At 41.1% G+C, this 26,168-nt stretch overlaps 1 protein-coding gene across 1 annotated transcript; it reads right to left on the bottom strand.

Moving 5' to 3' along the window:
- Window positions 1-1,070: 1,070 nt before the first annotated feature.
- LOC128754394 (ferredoxin-2, mitochondrial-like) lies at window positions 1,071-3,179 on the bottom strand. Its single transcript, XM_053856984.1, has 5 exons — window positions 2,999-3,179; window positions 2,698-2,746; window positions 1,935-2,041; window positions 1,770-1,857; window positions 1,071-1,699 (listed from the first exon to the last, which is right to left on the bottom strand). The coding sequence occupies exons 1-5, from the start codon at window positions 3,177-3,179 to the stop codon at window positions 1,543-1,545; spliced, it is 582 nt and encodes a 193-aa protein (XP_053712959.1). The 3' UTR covers window positions 1,071-1,542.
- Between the last annotated feature and the right edge of the window lie 22,989 nt (window positions 3,180-26,168).

Raw genomic sequence — 26,168 nt, 5'->3', positions numbered from 1 at the left:
GCAGCTCCAAACTCAAATCATCTCCGCAGGTTGTTTGTAGCAGGAGAGAAGCCTGTTAGCACTACAGATCTGTTAAAACTCTTCCCTCCCCGCTCAATGGCACACCAGTGCGCTTCAGACAAGAAGATGGCTGTTGGAAACCAGGCACAGTGATGCGACCAGCACATGCCAGGCGGAGCTACATCACCACCGCAAGCGGAGGTCAAACATATCGCAGATATCGACATCTCCGTCAGACTGGTGAGAGAGTTCTTCAAGACCCCAGAGAGGATGAAACCACAGGCAGTGACCAACAACTTCACTCCAAGATCAACAATACAGAGATACATCAACCAGATCCTGTAGAATCTCCAAAGACGAGAGCTCAGCTAGACCATCAACAATATGGATATACAACACACTGTGGACACATTGAAGCAGATGTCTGCCTATTACACTCTTTACTCTGCAAATGCATGTGAAATTCTGCAGAATTTTTGTATTGTTTACATTGTGCAGTTGAATAAATGTAAACGTGTGTGTGTGTGTGTGTATATATATATATATATATATATATATATATATATATATATATATATATATATATATATATATATATATATATATATATATATATTCACTCAATATCTTTATAACTGAATATGTTTTGCATTTATTCATGGTTAACTTAAGTGAAAGTGAAGATAAAAAAGGAGACGCTACTTATTAAGGCCAGTAGATGTCACTGTTAACACAAGAACAGTTGTCCACCGTCGAGATATCGCAGGGAATAAAACGAGAAGAACGGGATTCGAGATCGCTGAATAAACACCTGAAAGGTCAGAGAGTAGTCCATGTTTATTCTATTAGAAAAATAAAAAATCTGAAAACATTAAGAAGTAAATATATTACAGTGCACTTCTTTGTTTGAGCAATACAAAAAATATATATGCATGTAAAGTACTGTAAACTCCAATGATGACAGAAGCAAAACAAAGGCCCCATTCAGGTTAAATGAGACAAAGCAACGCCAATTCCATTTTAAAATCAATTTATTGCACAATTTTAAAATCATTTGAATATATGCTGTGTACATAATAACATTAATGGACGCCTATACTGGGCAGTGAAAATCATAGTGTAATACAGTTAACTGGACATGGATCCACAGCCTGAACAAACTCCCCCTGAACCTGATGAATTATATGCCTCCACTTCTCTGTCATGACTGCACAGCGTAAAATGCTCCTACATGACAATATGTGGGAGCCCTGGACAGACCAAAGATTGGAATGACTCACCCATGTTCAATGACCTGATGTGAAATGTTTCTGGATGTTGACGCCTTGATTCTTATTTTGGATAGATACCCCACAGAAACATTTCAGTTTGATTACCAACATCAGACCGGTTGTTTCAGCAGTGTCCAACTCGTCGATGTATAAATATACCAAGCGTTGGTCGAGGCTCCAGCAGAGTCACGGTCACCTCCTCACTTTGCCTGCACATCAAGTCACTTGCGTGACGTGACACGTCTTTTCCTATTTTATCTGACTCAGACTGTCAGTGAGGTTTGGGTACGTGCCCGTCCACGTAAAAGTTCCGAGTGACTTTGGGCAAAGTCAGCTCAATGCCATCAAGTTCCGGAGTGAGGATAATCTGACATCCCAGTCGAGAGTTCTCCTGAAGCATGGGGGCCATGTCCAGCATGTCATCCTCCCTAGAAATCAGAAACATACTTATTGAGGAGAGAACTTCAGCAAAACCTCAAGTCAAGAACTTCTCTCCACCTCTCATCTGGTTCAGGTAGCTTATCAAAATGAGCAGCGCTGACGTAGACTTGGCAGGTTGAGCAGGCAAGAGAGGCCTCACAAGCTCCTGCAACATATAAAAAAATATGAACTCTGTCCGAAGCATGCAGCGGATTACAAACGTTAATCTGTTTAAAATGTCACCTTCTAGTTCAATCCCATGTTTGTGAGCCAGGTAGAGAACATTGTCTCCTACTTTGGCTTTGACTGGAATCCTTTGGCCGGACCGGTTTATATAAACCACATTCACCCTGGACAGCAAAAAGGTTTTACTCAAGTACCCTTGCATCACTTACAGTATCACACCATGACCTTCAAATTTATAACTGCATCTAATACAAGATTCACTTGCCACAGCAAGTCTGGCACCTTTAAGCCTGTAACCCTGTTACACTCACTCCTCTTCATGTCCTCATTTATCATGTCCATGAACCTCATGGGTTAGAGATTACTTGGAACCTCAATCTCCTATAGTCTTTGTCAAAGGATGACTGGCATGTGGTGTGAAGTCGCACTGTGACAGGATACACAACTGCACTTAATGTTAATAAGAAAACAGGATTTTGTAGACAAAGCTCTTCTAACAGAGCTTCTCTGTCTTGTCCTGCCACAAACTGCCAACACAAAGTGCATGACATCCAGGTCAGCAGATCCACTGCCTCTAACATTAACAGCAGTGCATTGTGTTGTGTTGTATAGTGTCGTGGCACACTTCAACCACGACAAGCACGCACTGCTTCACCAGCCACTAAACTAGCTGGTTTACTCAACAGTAAAATCCCTGTGTCATTAACGGCCCTCAAACATTCAGGATTGTCCAATGTAGAAGGTACAAGCACATCGGTCTCTGCTACTATCCAAGTGAAGCATTCAACGCTTTCACAATAAAAGCACGAGTCTAACTCACACTTCTCCGGGTTTTTCGGAGTCGCCGGTTTCTTCGCTGTGGTGAAGACCTTCGAAAACACAGAATATATTAAAGAACAGTACTTGTACAAGTTTGAAGCATTTACTCATCAGTATCCTTCAGACCAAGGACGCGGTTTCACAACCACACCTGACCTGGGAAAGTTACACAAGTGATGTTCGGCGGCCTTTCTAACCGAAATACGAGTACGCACCGACGCGACCTAACTTACTTTCATTGAAACACATTTGTCAAAAGGCACGGGCTTCTATCCGCAAGTGATGCTAAAGTGTTAGCTCACCTATGCTTGTCTGTAAATGCCTGCTGATTGTCCTCAAGCGGTCAAATGAGGCCCGTGTGTGTGGATTGGTCAGATAGTTGGCACTTAATGTGGACAAACCACACGCGTGACAGTCCGGAAGAACGCGAGCGAGTCTCAAAGTCAGACCCATGCTCGTCCAGACCGTTGCACAAGCCGCCATGATTCTGTTATGATCACGTGACCGCCCCAATAGCATTGGAGTACTGCTTCTACGTCACAAATGCCGGGAAAGAGACCTGACAGCAGAGGGCGCTGCTGCTGCATCCATGGGCTTATCACACTTCTGAGGTTCGCTGATGCAGACAGAGATTTCATTCCCACAAGTTTCAATATTGTACTTTCAAATAGTAGACTCTTCCACCAAAGTTCTTACGTGTTCAACTTTGAAGCCAACTCCAAGAGTCGACGGAAAATTTTACATTGTGGTATTTCATTCAACTTAGATTGGGGAACGCATATTAACTATTAATAAACTCGTAACTTGCTTATTAACTACCAATAATTCGACATTTTGATGTTGTTTGTTGACCAATCCCGGGTAAAATGAAAAAAAGATGCTAATGAGTACTTAATAATGATTTATTACCGACTATTATGCTGCTGATACAAATATAAACAAGTAATTTATTTATGGTAATATGTGTTTCATAATAAAGTATGCCTGCAATTCTAAATTCTGTAGTATTATGTGCTATTTGCTCAAAGGAAAACATCAAACATCAGGATGAATATTGGCATTCTGAATCTATTAATACACTACTTTAAACTAAGATTGTTTAGACTTCTCCAGGTAGACTGACAAAGTTCCCTGGACTTTGACTCCCTCGTACCCCTTCTCTATGAGAGCAGTTCGGCACTCATGTCAACTTAAACCTCTGCCTTCACCTAGAAGGCTTTTTAGATTTACCTGATTAGACACACTGGCCTTTCAGAGGTCAGGTCAGAGTTCAAAGGGGTTAAACATTCTTTCGGTGGATACTCGGCCCTTTAACTCTTCTCATGGGAATACATCTTGTAAATACTTTTGTTTCTTTGTTGCTTGTTTTAACACACATCAAGTATTAGGTGTGATTAAAAGAAATATCCATGTTGCATGTCACAGTGGAAAGCAAATGTGTAGGGGATACAAAAGAGACCCCCCATTAGATGACAAGCCAATTTTGGTCTTCATATCCCAAGGTGCATCTATTGCACACAGTAAAGCACTCAAATTCAAAACAGTTCATGTCAGAAAAAAATGTTTAAACTACAAACAAAACTTTTTTGGTCCCCTCTTTGGCTTCTCTAGTTCGGTGTCCCTCTTGTCTGATGTCTGCCGGGCCCCTCAACTGCTGAATCCACAGGAAGGGGGCCAGCTGATAATAAACCAGACGTGTGAGGCGCTGACCAGAGCCGTGAGCTCCTCAGGCAGGCTCCTGTAGATAAGAAATCTGATGCAGGCTTGCAATAGAGCGGTGAATGTATAAACCAGACGTCGACTGTGTGAAGGCAGCGAGGTGTTATTATGACTACACAGGCTGAAACTTCCACCGCCGATAGCAAGAAGACCAGTGAATGCATTACAACACAGAGCAGCCGATTCCTCTGCTGCAGTATTAAGAGTGCTGCAGATTGAGCTGAGGGACATCATTGTGCCCAATGATCACATTTACCTTCACACATCCATTGAAATTGGATGATTTCATTGTCTCCTCTTTCACTGCTAATTTGCGTCTGCTATTTCCAACCTATACACATAAGTTAAGTTCCAGCTGGCTGAGGATTTTTAGGTGTATTTTACTGCAAGTTAAACTGACTGGAATACAGCTTATTAGATTCTGTCTAACCTGTAAATCCACGGACTGAAACACTAGCTGACGGCTGTTTCAGACACACCTGCAAGAGATTAATTTCCATTGATAGGTTACCTGTGTGTGTAGAGCGGCTGTGTGTGTGTGTTGAGAACCTGTGTCCTCAGGACGTGCAGGTGTGAATGCAAACGTATGGTGAAGAGGGTGTGATTCCAATGAGTGGGTATAAATTGCCCCCAAGGCTTTTCTTTCTTTCTTTTTTTTTAATTTTAAAATTCACTCCTCATTGGTTGCATGGAGTGATATTTCATTCAACTATCATGCACACATTCACTGGATCCACTGGGAAAGTTGCACAAACTCCACATCACGACACAAGCACAATGTCTCCCGCATTCACTATATATACTGTGAAAAACCATATCGTGAGGTACCCTAAGATTCCCAGCCTTAGTTGAACAGCACCGAAACTGAACATGCTGTGTCTACTATTCTACTATTAATTGTCAAAAAAGTGTAATAAAATCAATAGTACTTGTGATATCCAGACATTTCATGCATATGCAATACATTGTAAATATAAAAGTGAGCGATGACAATTTGCAGTATGATTTCATCGTTTCTCATGATGGAGAAAAGAATCATCACCAATCTCAACCACTAGGTTGAATAAAAACTGCAGATGCATATTTGGTAGAGGTGAGCCAGGAGTACTATCAAAAACTTAAATAGTTGTATAGTTGTACTCTGACAACACCCCGATTCAACCTGCCGGAGTGGAGGAGAAGCACAAGTAACCCCCGGCACGAGAGTGACGAATCCTTCAAATGATTCGTGTCTAGGGAGCCTAAGTCTCCAGTCGGTCCGTGGGACCTAAGATCGGAAAAAAAATATGGAATTGGATGAATTGGAAGTCTATGGGAAGTTATTTTGGTCCACTTTGCCTCATGCCCTGGATCACACATGTGCTGTACCTCAATCTAAATGATAAATAACCATGTCAGGGTCAACCACGTTTGTTGTGTAATTTATAATTTAAAGTAAACTTTAAACTTGTGAAAATGCATAACTATTTGGACAAAGCAAATCAAACTTTGTATGTATGACCCCACAGCAGAATCCCGCTGCTCCGGCACTAAGGCAGGTACTAAAGGTACTAAACTATCCAAGGTAGAAGCAAACATTAGCTGACATCGTGAAACACTTGAACCCGTCCTGCTTGTGGCTCTCAAGTGAGAGCCAGCGACGAACATTGTAGTTCGCTACTACATATACTCCTTATGCAACCGGTGGAAAAGGTGGTAAAGCATTAGAATGTATCTTTCAAATTCACAGACATCGTGTCAGAGCTATGGCATATTTTCAAGCGATATCAGATCTTTTATCTCTGACTCCCAGTAATACTTTTTGTTAACCTAGGTGCAATGAGGCCAAAGTACAGTGCGGGACTTAGACTCCCCATTCTGATGAATTACACTCCCCGTTCTCTCAGGCCCCTTGACAGAGATTCGGATGGCAATCCAGAAGGCCATCCCAATGCAATCATCTTTTCCCTGTCTATTGTTTCATTTGAAGTGTGGATCCGTTTTTGACAGAGATAAATGCAGATGTTCACAGAACCTCCTCCAACTGAACATTTTTGGCTGGATACTGTTGTCAACTGAAGAATACATCCCATTATTGTGAGCGAATGGAATGAAAATGATGAATTAGAAGTCCAATTTAGTTTTGAATTACAAGCTTATAAATATCATCTACATTTCTACATGCAGCACCACCATGGAGTCCTGCAGAGCCTCAATAATAACACATCATCAGGTCATGATGCTAAGTTGAATGACAGCAGCTGTTTCATTTAGCTTCAGTTGTTTTACTGCCATCCTCTGGGATGTGTGCTTGCAGTTCAATAGCTGTCAGATGGCTGCTTTTATGAGAGAGTAACATTTCCAGGGGTATCATTCCCTTCAAAGTAGTTTCAAATTGCTTAAAAAAAAACACATCTAAAGTACTATGCCAGTTCTCAGATGGGGTTGTGCCGACTGTGTTTGACTGGGTGTGTACTTTCAGGCATTAATTCATGTGTGTGATGTTTTTCAAGTCCATTCATGAGTTTCCTCTCTGCAGCTGCCTCGCATGAACCTCTGAGACACGTTAATTGGAAACAGGTAAAGAGTTGACCTTTTCATGTCTCTCCAATGTGGGAATGTGTTTTTATTCCCGCAGGACCTTTCTGCAATGTGGGCGAATGAATCAATCGGGAAGCTGATACTTAACATCGCTTACTACTTTAATATATTCTGAAAATGTTATTCCTGCTTGTATCCATTTTTCTACTATTTGACCTTTTCAAACACGACAATGGAAATTACACAGCAGTTTGTTTTCCGTCTATAGTTTATTGGTTTGCGTCTATCGTCTGGGCTTTGATGGACAGCAATGACCACTGACTGCTGACCTCAAACAAAGCAAAGCGTCTGGAGACCGAGGAGGTCTTGAAGGTGCCACTAATCATGTCAACAGAGTCTAAATACAAAGGAAGTCGGTTCTACTGCTGTAAAAACATGTTTTCCATGCTTTACTCAGCGCTGACATTCAGCTTGAAAATAGCAAGATGTGTGTTCTTTTCCAGCCTTACTTCAACGTCCTATGTGGTAAATGTCAATTTTAAAATTGCGCTTTTGCTCTGCCAGTATTGTTTTTAATTCACCCACTGTTTCCTGCATGCAGCACTGTCACGTCATTTCTACTTTGTTTTACCAAATAAATCTGTATACAAGTTTTAAAATCGACTTGCGTCTCACCATTGTGAATTAACTCAGCATGGAAAGAATTACAAATTTGTAGTTTATTTACTGGGTTAGATATTTATGACCTACGTACATGATCTTAAGTTTCTCAAATGATATGAATCCATGCACTCATAACTAAGATTATGGCCACTTAAACTTAAACCAGCACCAGAACAAGGCTCCAATCGAGCTTATCGAATTTACCAATGGGGAAAAAGATGTGTACTGATGAGGAAAAAGTGCTCATGCGATTGCAAGAATGATGGGGTAATAAAATTAATCCAAATACACTGCAAACAAGATCTAAGTCATTTGCAAATGAAGGTCTGCCATATTGTTTTCAAAATAGCTTAAAAGTTGCTTTCACAGGTGCTTGCATTAACAGAACAAGAAATACATTTTCTGTGAACATTCTCAACACAGTCTATACTGATGGTCCACCCCATCACATTGGCTGATGGAACTGTGATCTACAACCTAAGATGAGACCACAGAGAAACTGTATAACTCCAAAGTTAAAGTTTATACATGTTTACCAGATATGAAATTAAAAAAATATTCCCTTTCCAAGAGCAAACAAGGAGACTAACAGCTCCCAATAATTTCAATCATACCCGGGCACATAAATGTTTTTCATACACTGAACCTGGTTGCAACTGTCAACATCACATCATCTTCCTCATTGTTTTGGCAGTGTCCATGGCTGATCATCTGATGGGAAAGCTCCACTTTATCTGTCATTGTTCCAACCTTACCTGTACTTTCCCATCTCACCTGACGCCCTCAGTGGCTCTTCACTCCAAATATCCCCTCAATTCCATGTATGCATCCAAGTCCATTTCCAATCCAATCCCACTACCATCCCACCACTGACACCATTTGTTTCTATCTAGTGTAGATCTCAGTATAATAAACAGCGTAGCATAGTGGTATAAGGACCCAGGCTCACCAGCAATTCAAGGCTGGAATCCAGCCTGTCACCGCCACATATGAACTCCAGAGAAGAGGCAATAAAATTCACATCTTAGATGGGCAAACATAAATTTAGAGGGTTACTTCAGTGTCTTGCTTTTGGCAGTAATGATGTAGAGACAGAGTCATTGGTTAAATAAATACCCACATATCTTGTACTTACAAGCAGCCACTTCTGCATCATTTGACCCGATCAAAAGTCATTTGCTTTCTCAATAGTGCACAACAGATTAAATATTTTTCTCAACTCACTAATGTTGTGGCTTGTAGACATTTCAGGAGTATACATTTGTTGGTCACATGGCACGCCCTGCAGTTCTCCACACTAGTTTGATGAGGATTCAATTTTCAGTAGACCAAATAATGTTTTTCAGTCAGCTTGATGTTTTCCTGTGCCGTAGGCGTCATCTTTGGTGAGCTCCAGCTCATGTATCTGTGTTTATTTTCAAACTGTTTTATAAACAACAGAGGACCAGGAAACAAGTAGATCAAGGCTCTCAAGTTTTCCTTCAGAAAATATTGAATCTTGTCTGGTATTTCATGTTGATCTAGCAAGTGCACTCTGTGGGCTGCTATATAATCTAATTTATATGGCTCAAATCCTTTTTTGATTGCAGTTGAATTTAACAAGAAAGTCTCCCAAGCTGATTTTATTCTATTTGTCAAAGCCAAGAACAACTAGCAGGCGATCTTTCTCCGAAAATTCCGAAAGAAATCAGGCGTGAGATCTTTGAACTGTAAAGCTCCCTGTTGTTTTCACCATGAGATTTGTTTGATTCTGTCTGAACTTGTTTTGGTCTGTCATCCCTGCATTTGTTAGAAAAATGTGCTGTCCTCTTGCTCACGCTGGGGGTCTGTTATTTATTTCTCCGCTGTTGTTTTCACTTTTCACTTGTGGGATTGTTTGAATAATGGCGGCACCGCTGACTGTAATTGACCCGCTCTGATGCAGACATGGCCTCTGTGAAACATTTTGTTTTAAAATGCCTCTCTGGGGACACAGAGGTGTTAACACCATGACAGACCCGACTCTGTTACACTCCACAGGATCCTGACACTGCAGCTGTAAATGGGCTTTCTTTATTTATGCGGCATATTGTAAAACAGAAGAACGGTGTTTCAGAATCCCACGTTTATTTGATTGTCACGCGTGTGTACTGGAAGCAAAACAAAGGCAGGGTGTTCTCTGTGGGGTAAGATTACCCCACTCTGTCCCAATAATCAGGCACCCAGCTGAGCGGGAACATTTACCAGTCTGCTGGGTCACAGTAAAATCTAGACAAGGCGACATCGAGTCCCGACTTGGAACACTACTCTACTATTTTTCATAATGGGGGCATTTGAATTAGGTGACAAATCAATATGATTTGTGAAAATTCTACAGTTCTGTTTTGCCTTTTCTCCATTACTGTTTCAACATGAGCCAGATATTAAGGCACATAGGACCATTCTCACGATTGACTCTGATTCCATCAGGCTCTAGAAACGTGTACAAAGCAATCCTCCTCCCAGTCAGGCACCTTTAGTCACAGAGTCGCTCTCCAGGTCCAGATAACGGAGAGTCGGTGATGCCGGACAGAACCTGATAGGCAGGCTGGTGAAAGGTCGGTCAAAATTGAGGTGACACATTTAGTCCACATGTGGAGGGATCTGGGCACCTATTGACCGTTCGTGTATCACAAACACAGTGGACGAGACGTCTTAATCAGAATTGCTCGACTGACCTCACGTCTTGAATCACGTTGCACATCAGCAATGACAAAGGCAGGTAACACTGATAGTTTGACCATCAAACAAACAATAAAAATCATATTACTAATGTAACCTGGTTGCTAAAGCGCATTGGCATTCATTTAGAATTTGGTGACACGATCCTTCTTGTAATTAATATTAGTATTAGTAGTCGTAAGAGTAGCAGTAGTGGTAGAAATAGTAGCAATAATAGTGGTTGTAGATTGGTTGGACTTCTAAAGGATTTCCCCTTTCATTTAACTTTAAAACATGACATACAATGAAATCATGTGTCTATGGTGACAAAATGTTATGTCCACGTCTGTCACTTATGAGCACTTCTTCTTCGTCTTTCAATTCTTTTTTTTTCAAAAAGCAATACAAACTATCAAACTAAATTCCAAGGCCACCTTGTTGGTTTTTATTAGCCATGCATGGCACCTGCCATCCCTGCTTTTTTATATCTGCAAAGAAGATGACACTTGTGAAGGATTGCAGCCCGGTGAATAAGTCTGGGCTGATGCTTCTTGATGATCATGCGTGGTTGCAGGTGCAGTTACAGGCATTTTGCAGAGGAGGAGGAGCAGGAGATGAAGGTTATACGTTTATATATTATATATATAAATATACGTTATATGTAGATTATAAGTATGTCATTACTAAGATATTTCATATTATTCACTGTAAAGTCTGCTCTAATGCCCTTTGATATTCTTTACATTCTCCAAAAAGATTTGCATTAGATGAGCTAATGCGGTGTCCCAGTTGTCCTTGGAACTGGGAAATTCCTAGCCATCCCCACGATGTGTATATGTATACTTGACTTCCAGCAATTTATATATATATATATATATATATATATATATATATATATATATATATATATATATATATATATATATATATATATATATATATATGTGTGTGTGTGTGTTTCTGTCAGATAATTTTAAATGTTCATGCTGTACATGCAAACTATCGCTAACCTGGTTGATGCCTGTGACACTGTTTAAGGAATGCCTTGCTTTGGTAACTGGAACATGCTGAAATCAGCTGTCACATAATTCCCATCTCCGACTCTTCTGAAGTATTATCATCCACCACTAGAATTTCAAGGTCTGGCCCCTTGATCAAAGCGAGAATCATTATCGCTATCCTGGTGCTCAAATGAATCAACAGGACGCACAAAGAAGATGAGAATCCACCTTTTTTTCTTTTGCATCTAAACCGAAAGACTGATGCCTGAGTAGCCATCGTGATGCGCTTCCACGTCTGGCTCTCTCTCCACTGAACCCTCATCCCTCACACTCTCTCTCCCTGTCACCAAAACAAAACAAGATAATTCTAATACTGATAATGAAATTTAAATGTCAACACAGTACCCAGTCTAAACAACACTATCGCCCCTGGTGCTGAATGAAATTGCCTGAAAGTGAGTGTTTACATGTAAGAAGGGAGGGCTTTTTTCTTCAGGTCTGCCATGTTCTCCCTTTTTTGTATCCTGCATGTTGGTGATGTCATCTCCTGCCAGGGCTCTGTTATCGTCTGGAGGTCTATCTTAAAACAGTGGAGATGATAAAGCAGGCATGTCGGCGAGTCTGGGTATTGTCTGATGGTGACACCAGCACACATCTGCAGCTTTCTTGCACAACCACACCTAAAGTTGCTCACAATATAGGTCCAGTATCAGATACTTTTATTGAAGTGCCAGGTGAAGCTTTGGATGTGATGAATAACCGCCTCATGTATCACTAGGGTTTCATTTTATCTCTCTCCGTCCAGGCATCACACATTTGAACAAAACCTCTGGGGTTTTCATTCACTGAAATAAATCTGCACCAGTCTCCAGTCAGTGAGAACTAAGTCAGGTCAGGTTTTATCCTTATTGACTAAAGAGGGTAATAAATTATGAGTGCTGACTCCCAGCTAAATTAGCATGATCAAGCCAAAATTCATATTTAGACCGTTTCAGGTTTCAACCTGATACACCCGTATCATTCTTGCAAAGCTGCTGGCTGAGCACTTCTCACGTTTGAAACCATAAGAAAACAAGGGTGCCTTTTTTTAGGATGACTAGTGGCAGCTTTGCCTTTGTGAGCGTCAGTTGTAATCTGACGTTTTCTGTGATGTTGGTGTGAGTACTGTAAGCTAAGACTGAAAGTGTGAGTGGATTAGCTGCTCACACTTTCACACAGAGCTCCTAAAAATTGGCTTTGCTTCAGGAAACACTAACAGAGGGTTTATTCACTTCACTTATGTGGGCGATCTGCAGCAGCAAACAATGGGTTTCAAAACACGGCAGGTTTAGTGGGAAAGAGTGTGAAAGCGAGTCCAACTAGGTCAACTCTGACTGGTAAAGGCTCTTATTTCAGCTAAGGGAACACTCAACTGCTAGTTGAGCTGGCTGGTGAAAAAATTGGATTCCAGAAAGAGAGCTTTCACGTTTAACACTAGGTCGTAGAAACGGTCTGCCGAGAGCAAATGTTTTCTGTATCTACTATTAGCATCTTTTTCTTAACTACACCATTTAAGAAAAAGAGTTGGTTATACAAAATCAGTTAAGATGAGACTGAGCTTATGGAATTTTTATGAAGATATGTCATAAAATCAACCATGACGCCACACAATGGTCAGGTCCGTCTTACACACGGCTGTAAAGCTGCGTTTGTGCCTGCACAGTCGATATGCAATACTTTTTAGAGTCCCTCACTTTATCTGACATCCACTTCTGGATAGTCGACGCAGATGTGCGCACTCGTGACGCAGGGCTAAACATGATAAAGACTTGGCAGGTGGCAGTTGAACGGTCTTGGTTTGCTCCGCCGGAACCTTGATGTTATAGCTGCAGCTACTGTCATCGAACTGAGTTACAGCTCTGGAGTTTCCTGTTAACATGGTCACACACATATTGTGGCACGTTTGCTGTCAGTCATATGATGAACTCCCTGCCTCACACTGTAAAAGCATGTATTATAGCTACATGTGCTTTTTGGGTCGACAGGTGATTCCGTCACTGTGTACTTAACTAGACATACAGTGTCGCTGTCTGCAGGGTCATCAAAGAGTAACACCAAAACCAGACAGCTGACAAAGTGAGGAGAACAGGTGTGCTACAGGCGACGGTGTGTGTTTGTCACTCCATTGACTCATGCACATTCCAAGACATGAACGCACTCTGATGAGACTCATAACTTTTATGTTTGTGCGGGGATTTTATGCGAACAAAAGTATATATATACTGCCGAAAACTGAATGCTGCGGACTCACAGACAGCTCCATGTTACGGTACCTCATAAAACTGGAGGATGACCTGTGAGGTAATTTGCACTTTCATCATCCTCCTCTCCCTGGGTTTCACATAAAGCCCAAAACAAAACTACAGCCACATGCAGCCACATGTTCAGAACCAAATGCAATTATAAATAGATCACAGGATTGCTGACGCAGCAGTCTAAATCAAACAACTACATAAAGATTTGTCTTGAATAACCCAAAGTCAAACTACATTTACTGTCACTCTTTTAGCATATTCATGGTGGACTTAAAACCAGAGTACTGAAGTCACCTGAGCTAGGAGAGAGACAAACACTGCTGGTCATGTTTAGAGACAGAAATGGACCGGATCATCGACAAAGAATCCTGGAGAAGAGCAGGTACTTCTCCCAATGTCATTCTAATGTCCAATGTAATTAATACATATTAAATGAGACTGAAATAAACATTCATAATACACAAATATCCACCCAATGTGAACATGAAGTTATACTGCAGTATCTCTTCTAATATCTCAGATGTTATGCCCCAAAGACAAAGAGACTCCTTCGAGTCCAAGACCATGATTCTCGGAAAGAAAAGGGTTGCCTGTCTGGTTGTGTTTGAGTATCTTGGGGTCCAAAACCAAAAGTGCAGATGGAATGAGCCCACCAGGTGGATTGTGGTGAAAAAAGAGCTGAGACGATTGGCTTAGGTCTCACTTTAAGTAAACAGTAATGCAAACACAATTATTTTCATGTGTATTTTCAATCAAATTATGTTTGTTGTTGTAGTTACACACGATCGCCAAAGTGCAGCACAAGCTAAGACCAGTTTCAATAACCCTAAAATTGGAGTAATGAGAAATTGGAATGATAAGAAACTAAAATAAGTCCAACATTAATTATTTTTATGTTTTCATAGACAAAGCTATTTTTGAGGCTTAAGTAAAAGCCATCAGCTCTACTTTTATTATGCTTTCAGATAAAAAAAAAGTTGGGCAAACTTTCCAGAGAGCTACAATTTCGACAGGTTTAATTGTAGCCTACATCAGTCAGGAAATTCCCCGTATGGAAAGAATCCATGACATACTACCTTTTTCCCCTCTGTGCCTTCCCTTAGCTCACCTAGAGAAGGTGCATAGCTTTGGGCCAAACACTCTGTCAGGGTGGAAGTGGTTTTATTTCGTTCTCCCACACTTGAGATCTGCCAACTGCACAAGCCCTGGGAGCAGAACAGTACAGCATGTGAGGCGTCATAAATCACTTGTCTGCTCAGCCTGACGCCTGTGCCCCCCCAACATTTCCCCCTGACCTCTTGTCCATTGGGAATGTGTGATATCAGTGACATAGAGAGGTTTGGTTGGCATGTCAATCAATCATTAAGTCACAAGAGCAAAGTTAAATTTGCAGTATTGACACGTCGTATGATGCATTTCAGACATTTTAGTCCAGGCTGTGTTTCGGATGAAGTAATGGGCGTAGACCATATGATAATAACTGCCATTACGTTAACCTCTGAGTCAACAGTGAAAGTAAAACATCATGATGAGTGAGTGTGTCGCCTATCATCTCATCGATACTTGTAGGCAACAAAGTCCAGCGACTAGTTCTGAGGAGCTTGAAATACTTTTGTTTCCCAAACATATCGTTAACCATGGTTTCTTTAAGTTTTTGTTATGTTATTATTTTTGCATATTCTATTTTTGTCTCCTGCTTTTTCTTGTCATGACAGTTTTTAGTCAGTTTTTTTTTTTAATTACATAGTTCAGGCCTGGCCAACCCGCGGCTCTTTCCCCAGTTTCACGCGGCTCTTCACCAAATGAGCCACTGAACTCGCTGGAATTTTGGTGAAGTTGCTATTGAGATGGTTGTTTACAGAGGAAATAAGACGCAATGTGAGCTGTGAGTCGCCAATGTGAGTCACGGTCCGAAGACTCAGTCATCAGCTCCACGATCAACACAATATACATTATATTGTTCCACGTTTCACTTTGTCATTCCCTAAACTAAATGTATGGCATGTGTTTCACCTATCATTCATTGTTGATCGTCGTGAAGTCTGTTTAATTCAGTGGAGTGAAGATGAGACGCTCCAGTCTGCAGCGTCGCTCACACACACAGACCGGGGCCACATTATTGGTGGCATGAGCCACGTAAGAAAATACGTAAGTAAAATAAATGGCGCACACATTTCTATGTACACGGCTTGATATTTCCAGGATGATCATGGTAAAAGGTTTGAATTAGAAGAATACATGCGCAAGAGACATACGCTGGACGCAAACCAGCAATCTTGTAATACACAGGCATGTGCTTTAAAAGCTATACTGCCGCTAAGTCACATGACCAGCTGTTCAGGCGACCCTTACAGCCTCACATATTTGTAGCATTCAGCAACACAGTGAAACAGTGTGGCTCTTAGCCTCTGACTGGTTGGCCACACATGACATAGTTTAACAATTAATTGGTTATCGTCATTTTGGGTGCATCAAATAATCCAAGATGAAAGAAACATTACTTACCCCAATACCATGACAGTAATTTAGATTTATTAGATGTCCTTAAATTGTCCCCCAGTGGGTAAATTCAGGACTAGTTTCAACCACAATTTCTTTATTTCTTTATTAATTCCAAGGAAACAAGGTCAAGAGCCAGAGTTTGTAATTCTTATACATTCACTTTGAGTGAGTGACTGTAGGCATATTTTCCTCTCTAATACTATTGTCCGGTATTTTCTCTCCTATGGTGAATACGACTACAAAACAGGGCAGATGAGTTCCTCAATAGACTTTCTTTTAAAACAGCTATTGACTGTTTTAGTGTAATTCTTTTTAAATCTAGAAGCCCGTCCAGTTCACTGTCATCTTCTTTAATGCTGTATTTGTAGCTTTTGACAGTAAAATGTCTGGCACGAACACGATTGCAGGTTTGTTATAGTTGCAGTCACGGTCTGTGAACTCAGTTCAACAATAACAGGCATGGAGGTTTTGGCATTCTGTGAGCTAGTTACAATAAAGCAAAAAAAAGTGTGAGGAAATTCTTGAGTCGACTCTTTCTAATGAGTCATATTAAACCACAGAATGGGAGGGCCTGCCAGATGCACTGACTTTCTCCCTCCTGACTGGTCCAGGATGCCAGTTATTGCTCTTGTTCTCCTCCAAATCCCATTTTCAGTCATGTATGTCATGTTGCTGTGTCTCACATTTGAAAGGCATCTGCTTGGAAAGCCCCGTGTCTGGATCAGTCTTCCATCTAGAGCTTCCAACAATGGTGTCTGTTTTGCTCTCAGTCCTCCTCACTGTGTCGCTGAGTCTTGTCTCTTAGGGAGATACAATCTACTTCTCCGAGTTGTTATCAGCAAAGGCCTCCATCAGCAAGCGCTGCGGGGGCTTTCCCTCACATATCCACACTCACTCAGCTTCAGGTTGTCAGAAAGTAACAGTGAAATGAGTTTTTGGGAAGGAAATATGGACAGAAACGTGTGTTCTGGAAGGCGTCTGACGGAAGGTTTTTATGTTCAGTTCAGCAGGTTCTGACTGTGTGAGGTAAATTGCTCTTCAGGGCTGGAAGATCCAGTGGGCCTCACCCACAAACCGCTGTGGCTGGCTCACACTCAGGCTGAGGTGCCGCTCCATTGGAGTCCATACGTCTTGGCTTCCTGTGTTTCTACACAAATTAACCTGTGCTCATTCTTCGTGGAAATAAAAGTCGAGGCGCTTGACATGTGCTTTCGAAAGACAGGATTTTTAAAGGAAGGTGAATTCCTGTTTTGGAAGGAAAAAAGGTCTCGCTGACGCCCAGCTCCAGTCCAAACCCACAGCACATGGAGCTGGGAGTCGGGGAGGGAGCGATGGAGGGTATGGGGGCGATGGGCTTTTGGAAATGAGTGCAGATGAAGGCAATGTTTAATAAGGAGCGAGCTTTGGGTTTCTGCGGTGGCTGGTAATGGCTCCAGTTGTCTAGGAGGAGGACTGAACAACAGAGTTTGTTTACACTTACGCGGCCGCTGTGTAGCTTGCATCATCAACTTCCATGATGAAGATGGAGAACTGGCTCTTCTGACTGTTCTCATGGCAGCGGTCCATTAACCACAAGGATCTTACATATGCACTAAAAGATTCCTCTGCGGGTCGAAGCTCTCCAGGGCTTTTGCATCTTTTGCAAACAGAAGACAATATTTAATATAGTGCCTTGGTCTTCGAGGGAGTTGAAGGGAGCTATTGAATACATTATACATTTCCTTATAAGCTGTGGATTCCACCCTTATTCTGGCCCCTGAGTTCAGCCGCTTTTGTCTGCGGTTCATGTTTACTTTCTTTCTATTTCTCTGTTGCTAAACTTCACTCTTGTAGAGGAAGTGGTTTTTAGACTGACACACAAGAAAACACAAGAAAAACATGCCATTAGGGAATCGCTTCATATACTCAATCACATGTCAATCTCACTACTGTAACAAAGCTACTCTGGTGTTGTAAACAGTGGATGAAAAGCATCAATGTACTGGGGAGTAGAACTCTGCCGGAAAAGTTGCAGCTCCAGTTTACGTTTTCTTCCACTGACTGAGCTAAGTTCTCTAATGACACAAGTGCTACATCACTGATCCAACTTAGCCCCAAATCTTACCTGACAGAAGGCCTCCTTGGACCTAGTGTATTTAGAATGGTTAGTAACAGTCTTGATAAATAGAGGTTATCACTATAAAATATCAGCAGAAAGATGATCTTGAAAAAATGCAGCTTCATCACTGATCCAACTTGGCCCCAAAATTTTGCAGACAGAAGGCCTCCTTTCACTTTATGTATTTTGAATGGTTAGTAACACAGGTTTTCACTCTAAAATAGATCATCTCGAAAATTGCAGCTTTATGAACTTGAAAAGCAAGAGAAATGGATGCAAAACAGTACCAGACTGACCCCTACATCACGAAAAAGATTGGACAACTACCTGTATGTAAATGCCTTATAGTGTGCTCTGCCAAGCGTGACTTGGTGACGCTTGTCGTGTCACTCGAACCCCAAATAGTGTGAATGTCAGCAACAGCTATGATCAGCTTGTCTTCCATTTCATTCTTCATTCTGATGAGTTTTCCCTGTCTGGGCTATAAATGGTTAACGTACAGTGACTCATTGAAGGAATCCAGATTTTTGACTCCAGAGTTTGATGCAACAAATGTCACCTGAAACGGATGTCAGGCAACAGTACAACAAACGCGTCGCACAACAGTTTGTTACATGACTTCTGCATCACCCTGGGACAGTGCACGTGACAACGTCAATATGTGACATTCACATGTGAATATGTGAATTTAAGTCTGAGCTGTAAACTAGTTTCAAGTTGTCATCTCTGCATGTCTATGCATTACTTTCTCCTCCTCCACGTCCAGGCCCAGAGAGATCCAAACCTCCCAGAAACCTATGGAAGCGCCTCTCTGGAATACCTCGCCTTAAGAAGTAACGTCTCCGCTGTTCTCCGGAGCCTCCTGGTCATGCTGTGAACACTCTTCAGCAGGGTGGGGGATGAGCATCTCTGCGCCTCTCTTGGGAAGAGTCACATATTCTGCAATGGATTTTGGCCTTTTGTAGCATTTTGTTTCATTCACTCCCCAAAGATAATGACCACTGCCACAAACTGAGATGTAAAACAACTTCACTTAGTCTTAAATTCGACATCATCACAGTTGGAACGCAGTGACACACTGAACACGATTCATCATCAAACGTTGGGCGGGGGATGAATGGGAGAGTTTACATTTGGAAGCAGGCTTTAGTCTGTATTTGTTCAGTTGGCGTAAGTTAACATTGAAGGGCGTTAGTCTAACGTTTCAGCACACAGTCAAAGCGTATCCTCTGCCTCTGGCTTATTTGAATTTATATTTGAAGTTCTGCTTGGAGTTAACCAGCGCCTCCACCGGTTGGATAAAAGCCATTTTCATAGATTATTAGAAGTGGAAAATAAACAGCCCGGAGGGTGACAAGCACTCGCCTTCTTGTTTACGAGAAACACGCTGTGTGCAGATCTGCATCAAATTGAAGTTGGTTGAGGAAGCAGCACATGTGCGAACCACATTCATTAAACTCATGAGCCCCCTAAACGACTGCGTCAGTAAAACAAAAAAAGTCCCAGATGCCAACTCTTCTAATGACGGACTACTGAGGCTGTGATGTGGGAAACTCTGAGATTTCAGATGAAGTTAGGAGTTATGGCTCGGTAACTTGATGAGGAACAGGGATCAGGCTCCAGGTGTGAAGATGAACCGCCTTGACTGACTGGGAGAGAAGAGAAAAAGGAACAGCAGTGGAGGCAGAAGGCCAAATGTGAGGTAGCACTTCAGACTAGGGAACACATATATAAACAAAATATTGTTTATTTTGCATCAATTTGACAATAGCACAATGAATCACGATGGTGGCTATATTCAAGTTTTTATATCACCTTATTTAAACTAAAGCTCTTTTAATGTCTTGAAAATATTTGTATAAGAATTTCAATTTTATAAGAATTTCAAGTACATTCAGAGCAGTGGAAACCCTGGCCATTGTGTAGCGAAAAGCATCTGTTTGCTTTTGTTCAGGGATTCCTCCATGTTTGTTGTTGTTGTTATCATCCTAGCTGCCACGTGTCTTGTGCGTCAGTGTGATCAGTGGACCAGGAACTCCTGCACTTACAGAGGTTCCGAGTTATCTGGAGAGCAAACTGTGAAATTAAATTAAATTAAATAAACATTTTGTGTGTTAATAATGTTGTAATTAATTAATAATAATTTCGTAAGTTGTTAAAGTCCCACCACTAATAAATAAATAAATAAATATATATATATATATATATATATATATATATATATATATATATATATATATATATATATATATATATATATATATATATATATATATATATATATATATATTTTCGTGGTAAAAAAATATATATACATAATATATATATATATATATATATATATATGTATATTATATATAAAGTGTGACCAAACAGACAAGACAGAACAGACAGACAGAACAAACACACTGTTTCAATCATATGAGGTGCAAAAAGGGGGGATAGACAAAGAGTAATCTATGTGCTAACTGTTGCAGTGCATTATGGAAATTGTTATGAGGTATTAGATATAATAGACCAATCACCGACAAAATGAAATGAAGTTGTTAGTACTTTATGTACTTCCTTTCTTCCTATTCCTCTCCCCTCATGTCCTCACTGCCCATGGTGAAAATTCTTGACGCACATAAAATCTTGCACCTGTCAGTGACAGTCCAGGCAAGTTTCTGCTGACTTGCTGAAATTGAACTCCTGAACTCTCAGCACTTGTCTGCAACTTTGACGATCTGTCATCAGCCTCGAGGAGTCGACAAGATGAGCAGGTACTTGGTTTTACAAAATGCGTGTTGAGAAATGTGCCCTCGATCCTTTAAGAAAACAGCACAACTAGTGTTAGTTTAGTTGAGTTGTGTGGTTGCTAACGTTTATGTTCTATATGTTCTATATTTCTTGATACAAATGCTCAACCAACAATATGTTAGATTTATTGAACAACGTTTTCACTCTTCTTTCTCTGTGACTACTAACAGGGGAGTTAATGGTCTGCAAAAACGTAATAAAACCTTCTAATCCAAGGAATTATCATGGCGGATTGAGTGAACAAATATTTGTCAGCTGGGGAGGACGATTGCCAGGGAAGTATTGAAAAAGCTTGATCCCACACGCTCAAGTATCGCAGCAGTGATGCGAGCAGATTTCCCTGGAGGACACAGCTGTCAAGTTCGGACAAATCTTCCAGACGGCACAGTCAGAAATACTTGGGTCGAGCGCTGAAGAGATGTTTAGATGTGGGGCAGACATAATGGAATTACGACCGAGACATGGAAGAGTTTGCATTGATTAGGCTGGCTGTGGTTTACAGCACGCTACGACACACTGACCGACTCACAAACACACAGGTCAGTTTTCCAGACAAACAGCAACCATCCATCAGCATCCGTCAGAATCTAAGGAAGCAATACAGCTCCACAAGCAGCAGGTTCACTTCAAACAGTCACCAGAGAGAAGTGTGATCTGTGACAATAAAAAGCATTTCATCACCACTTCCGTGACATCCAGGGAGGAGAGAACATCTGGATCCCGTCACTCCACTGTGGCTCTTAATGGAACATGTGAATGTGTAATGGTGTGGGCCGGAACAGCTGCTATTAGCTCACTTACATGTTTGGCTGCAGAGGAGCAACGTGCTAATGCTTCACGCTTCCTAATAAGATTGGGAAAATTGATGTTAATGGGGCGGTTGAGAGTCCAGGGAGTGGGCCACGGAGGAAAACAACTGGTCACATGGTAAAAAGGAGAATCTCAGACACACAGAGGGGAAAGAGGTAAACGTGAATGAAAACAAACACAAGACTGTTGCTAATGTTTCAACCTGTTGATGGCTGGGAACTTGCAAAATGAAAGCTGTAAACCAGTTCGTGTCTATTTAACCCAGGGCGTTGCATTACCGCAGCACAAACTGACACTCAAAGACAAACTACACGGAGGTTCACACATCTAGGTGGGTCAAAGGTTCCAACGCCTTTGGCCTTCTGCCATTTTCTGTTGAAACACGAAAGGTCACCCATGAAGAAAAACATTGTTTTCATAAGCCACTTAAGGGCTTTTAGGAAACTAAACTCAGCGCCTGAGAAAGTCCTTGAAATGGCCTGTGTTTGTTTTAGTCCAGGAATGTTCCAATAAAATCATTAAAATAAAATTGAATAAATGTGGTGTTTTGTGGAGGTCACTTTGAGAGAGTGGCTTATGAAGATATGGGTAGTTCAGCAGGGCAGCGGTTTGAGCGGATTCGAGCTACTTTTACTCAATACACTGCTTAAACTCAAGTCAGCGTTCGGTGTGTATAACATATATACCCCACCTTCATCTGTATCAAAGATCATACAAGCCCAAATATGGGCATGGATGGTTGCACTGATGCCACCATAGTCAGAGGAACTGCGACTGGATGTACACTAAGCCCAGCAAGCTCAAAGGCTCCACACTGTTACTTATTCTGGATAGCTCAAGGTGTCATGTGCAAAAAGAGTCACATTTCCTCAACATTTTCCCTTTAGTGTGGAATTTGGAACAATATTATTTTTGGGAACTTTCTGGGTGACAGCGTGTGGTCTGCTATCTTCAACAAAATGGAGATGAGACCAAACACAGTGCCACCTCAGGTCTGAAGATCCAAATCATTTCCAAGGAATGCTCTGTCATCGTGACCTTCTTCTCAAGTGAGATCAAGTGCTTGACCAATAGCAAGCCCAAGTTTAGGGTTCTCCTCCTCCTCCTTAGGTTCTCATCCATTTGGCTTCGCTCATGAATTTCAGTAGTATTGTTTCTGGAACTTGTAAAAGCAAAACTGAACTGGCTCCTGGGAACCAGCAGAGTTTTCCAATGTGAGATGTCCAAAGATGAGAGTGAAATTGTCAGCTGTGTTGGAGAGGAAGTCTTTGGCTCAAGGGCTCAAAGGAGATTTGGATTTCCAGTGGTCCGGTCCAAGTATTAAGAGCCAACCCTGTAATGACCGAGACAGAGCGTTTATGAGCATGAGAACTGGAGGGTTTTTTTTGTTTGGAATTAATTGTGAGTTGTGTCTTGTTACCTTTTGACTACCATTATCTTTCATGCTGACATGAGCACGCTTTTAACAGAGACTGAGATCAGAAGAACAGAGACTTGTGCTTTGACAATATGTGATCAAGATTCAAATGAAGAGTAGCTGTTAAGGCCAGAGAGAGCGATATTGTGTAGAGAAGAAAAAGATGGTGAGTCTAGAAAGATGACATGAAAAGTGCACAGTCAATGAACAGAGCTTTCTTCCTGATGAGGAGAGCCCTCCAGCTGGTTTCACACAGGAGTGATGGTTAGTTTGCACAGTATGTTTCCCACAGATTTGCTGGTGCTGTTGCACAAATGTCTTCTCAATGAAACTTAACTGGAGAGAACTTTTACACACTGTTAGCAATGACATGCAAAAGCAATGGAAACTGTTTAAATAACTGAAGTTCAAGGAACTACAGTTGAGCCAAAATCTACAACCTGCATTGATGTGTTGAAGAGTGGTCGTCCCTTTTTGCAGATGATGAGGATGGTTCCATCATTTGGATATTGGCGTGTGAGTGAAGGCTGTGTTTATGAGCTGTTGAAAAAGGAGCTAAAGTAAAAGACAAAGCAATAGGTTTATTTTCCTTCGCTCACCTCCGGTCACCAGCATCAGGTGGGGACTAAATGGGTTGAAAACTAGTGGACCCAGACAAGTTACATCTCTATGTTCCCACAAAAAACATATTCTGTGGTGAGGGAAATGGATGGATGGATTGTAAAGACCGCCTCAACAAACCTGTCAACCTACAGTGAGATACCATTTAGCTGCTCAACTGACTCCATTCAAGTAGTAGAAAGGCTGCTCTAGTCTGAGTCTCCCAAAAAGGACGAGGTCCCTTTCATTACCTATCTCACCGATCTTGTTCTTTGAGCCCAACCCAGATTCTAACAATGAAACAATGAAAATTAATTTGTTAGGATCAATTCAGACTTGTGCGTTGTTTATCCTTGGCTGTACATTTTACTGGAGAGTTCTCTATATGATTCTCAAGTAACAAATCAGACTTTCATAACATTGTAAATGTCCCTTTTAAGTCCAAAGACATAAATACTCTTTAAGTGCTGCCGTGTCTGCTACAATCCTTACATGGTGCATGAATCCGAGTCAGAAGAAAGGACTTAGAGAGGGAGGAGTGTGTATGTTGAAGGGCACATTAAAGCAGAACACGATGACTTATGGGGACTCTTTTGCCCTCTATTCCAAACAAGCTTCAAAGAGGAGGACCATTTCTCTTTAGGGACCAGCATACTTCTGGCTCTTCACTCAGAGGTGCACTCTCCTCTCCCTCGCTTGTGTTTTCATCCAGCTGTGTGTGGCAACCAGATAATGTTAATAGCCGTGTTGTTCTGCCTTGTATCTCTCCCTACTCATGTATCTAGCCTTTCTTTCTCAACATACATCTTCACAATTGCTGCCGGCACTTTTGGGGGCAGGGGAAAAGGCCTACCATGACAATTCCCAACGGGAATGTCAGAGGCACATCAGGAAGCTTGTGAAACCCATTGCCAGTGGCTCCTTTTCCTGCTTCGCTCACACATGTTAAATACCTCAGCGACCGTCAGTACCCTAAAATCTTTACGTTGGTTATGGTGAACCTTACAATTCCAGCACAGTTCTCGACTGGTCAACAGTAAAATAGTTTATGGCAGCAAACAAGGACGAGAGCCAATGTCTCACCAACCAACAGTCACTGGGTATTAAGCTCCCTTTGGGACACGTGAGATTTGTTCCTGCCATGAATGTTGTTTAACTGGACTTCCATAAACAGTAAGACCAATCAGAGGCAAGACAAACAAAAGTACATTCCCTCCCTAAAAGGACCCAAAACTAAGTAGAAAAATAAGAACTCTCATAAGCCTGTTGATGTCTGCAGTCCCACAGTGACGGTTGACACAGAAATATGTGCATTCACAATATTGACTCGAAAAGTTTCCGGACCCTTTTGAGTCATGTGAGGTTGAACAATGACAATCGTCTAAATGAGGTGCGAAGAACAGCCTTCAGAAAAAAACAAAAAAAAACTTTTTTTTTGCAGAGATGGAGAGTAAGAAAGTGCAAGCATCTGACTGTTGTTCCTTCTTAGGTGTCATTTTGCAATCTGTTCTTTACTAGAGCAAATTATTTTGTTGGCACGTGGAAAATTAACTTCATTAAATATGATGGCAGTTACTGGCATCTGTACCTTTATTCAGTGGCAGTTCTCTGCTGCATTCTGTTGCCGGGCTTTTGAATGATGAATAATAATCCTTCATGCCATGTAGACAAGAAGTGCATTTAAACTGCTTATGTTTTTATTTTGAATTTCTCCTATCAAAACCTTGTTAGTGTTGTGGGTTGTTAAGTCAGTCTGAATCCTTTAACCTGTTTTGATGTTTCTTTCTTATCAAAACCGTTTCTTGCATAACTGCAATACATGTACATCATAATGTCTCATTTTCAATCCGACAATTTAGGATTGAAAATGAGACATCATTGCATCTTATAGACTGGTGAACAGATTTGTATTGTGAAATAAGGATTCTTGCATTCATGCAACTGCAACCAAACAACCTCCAGTTTTTAAAGTGTGATGGAAAGAAATGTATAACCATTTTCCACTGTTGCTTTATTATTAGACCCAAATATCCTAGGTTTAATTACATTTTATTTGTCCGATATTTTCAGTATTTTTCATCAGTTTAAAGATGCATAGCATACTGCGACTCTGCCTCAACCTGCTGACTTGGTCATTTGTAAGTAGCTGGTGAGCTGTAAAAGTGTGGGAATGGCTGCATTAAAAGTAAAAAAAAAAAGTTTACCAAATAATGCAGTGTGAGGCCTCTATTCAAACATACATTGAATTTAATCTGTTGAAACTGTCTTACACATGAGAAGCTACAGACGAATGATCGACTAGTTACATTTGAGAGGTTGTACTTGTTAACTTCAACTGAAGTACAAAAGCTCAAGGGGTACTTTTAGCTT

This window comes from Synchiropus splendidus, chromosome 2, assembly GCF_027744825.2.
Source record: "Synchiropus splendidus isolate RoL2022-P1 chromosome 2, RoL_Sspl_1.0, whole genome shotgun sequence".
In the NCBI taxonomy this organism is placed as follows: Eukaryota; Metazoa; Chordata; class Actinopteri; order Syngnathiformes; family Callionymidae; genus Synchiropus; species Synchiropus splendidus.
Note: the sequence above shows the minus strand (reverse complement) of the source record. Positions and strands in the feature narration are given on the sequence as shown.